This window comes from Cariama cristata, unplaced genomic scaffold, assembly GCF_000690535.1.
Source record: "Cariama cristata isolate BGI_N322 unplaced genomic scaffold, ASM69053v1 scaffold24676, whole genome shotgun sequence".
Taxonomy (NCBI): domain Eukaryota; kingdom Metazoa; phylum Chordata; class Aves; order Cariamiformes; family Cariamidae; genus Cariama; species Cariama cristata.
This window is the reverse complement of record NW_009624138.1, coordinates 355-1775: the sequence shown is the minus strand read 5'-3', so window position 1 is coordinate 1775 and position 1421 is coordinate 355. Positions and strand designations below refer to the sequence as shown.

Here is a 1421-nt window from a genome sequence, read left to right as displayed (position 1 = left end):
CGGGGGAGAGGAGCGAGCCCCGCTCCGCAGGGGCGGGCAGGGAGTGCCGGGCGGCCTCAGGCCCCCCTCGGAGGGAAGACCCCTTAGCTCCGCCGGCCAGGCGGTGAGGCGACTTCAAAATGGCATAAGCGAGAGACGATGGAAGTGAAAGCAAGCTATCATTAAGCGATTCATTAGAAAATCTATCCGTCTCTCTGTCTGCGTCCCTGTCTGTCTGCTATCTGTCTGCTGCCTCCGCCACAATTACATATTGACTGGACAGGGCTGTCTAGGATCTCAGGATTATTCTATTATTTAGTACGTTGCTTGTGAAAGAGACGGTGCTTTTGAAGATGCGAAAAGTGAATGACCCAAACGGAGGGGGAGGGGGGGGAGATGTAAAAATGATCGCCCAAATATAAACACATCAATAAACAGGGTGCACAGCATCCTGCGAGGTTCCATTTGAACTGCTCGCGTCTGGATTCTTTCTGTGGCATATGTCTGGCCTTATATTTTATATGGTAATCAGACCTCGGGAAGAATCCAGCGTTAACTAAAGCATTAGGAGCTGCGACCGCACAATCAATCCTCCCAGAGTGGCAACGCTCCCTAAGAGATTCTTCAGCGCAGCAGCGAGCGTTTTATCTCAAGGAAATTTAAGCCCAGACTGGCGTCGTGGCGGTGATGTTAGGCTGGAAGCAGCCCCCTTCCCTCGGTAGTTTAACGCGAGAGGCACCAGGCCCCTTTACGGTTTCCAATGATCCGTGATAAACAATAACACGTCTTTTATTTCTTAAAAAACGAGACAATCAAATGAAAGGAGCGGAGCCTGAGCATAAAACACCGGGCGAGCCGTGGCTTTATTAATTTCGTGAGACACACAGGCTGTGCAGGGAGGTGAGCAGGCATCGCTGCCGGAAAGCCCAACCGCGGGGAGAGAGGAGCGATAGTAAAAGCTTCATCTGGACACCGCTTCAGCCTAGGTATAATAAACATCAGGACCGCCGGGCTATTTTATAGCGGTGCGTGTGATAAGAGGGGAGCAAAACTTGGAGCCAGTACCAGCAAAGCCCCGCTCCTTCCCCTTACCGGGAGCGCGGCTCCCGCCCAGGCGCAGGCACTCGCCCATGTGGGCGAAGCGTGCGCGCCTGTGTGTATGGAAATCCATAGTACACATTAATATACATCTATCTCCCAAATTCAGAGGTCGACCTGAGAGCAGCTCGGTGCATACGAAACCAGACGGGGAGGGGTTGCTGGGGATGCCCGGGCTTCCATTGGCTGCAGGCGTCTGCCGTGGTGCGGGGGTATCTCTAATCATATTCAGCATGTTTTGCACAAGAAATGTCAGCCAGAAAGGGCTATCTGCTCCCTTCGCCAAATTATTCCACGACAATGTCATGCTCCGAGAGCCCGGCTGCAAACTCTTTTTTGGTAGA

At 52.8% G+C, this 1421-nt stretch overlaps 1 protein-coding gene across 1 annotated transcript in view; it reads left to right on the top strand.

Annotated features, from left to right (window-relative positions):
- Positions 1-1326: 1326 nt before the first annotated feature.
- LOC104163918 (homeobox protein Hox-A10-like) overlaps positions 1327-1421 on the top strand; it is a gene marked incomplete at its 3' end in the record, with an annotated part of 441 nt that continues 346 nt past the window's right edge. The window contains exon 1 of the mRNA XM_009703069.1: positions 1327-1416. Coding sequence (XP_009701371.1) covers positions 1327-1416 — 90 coding nt within the window. The remainder of the gene's footprint in view (positions 1417-1421) is intronic.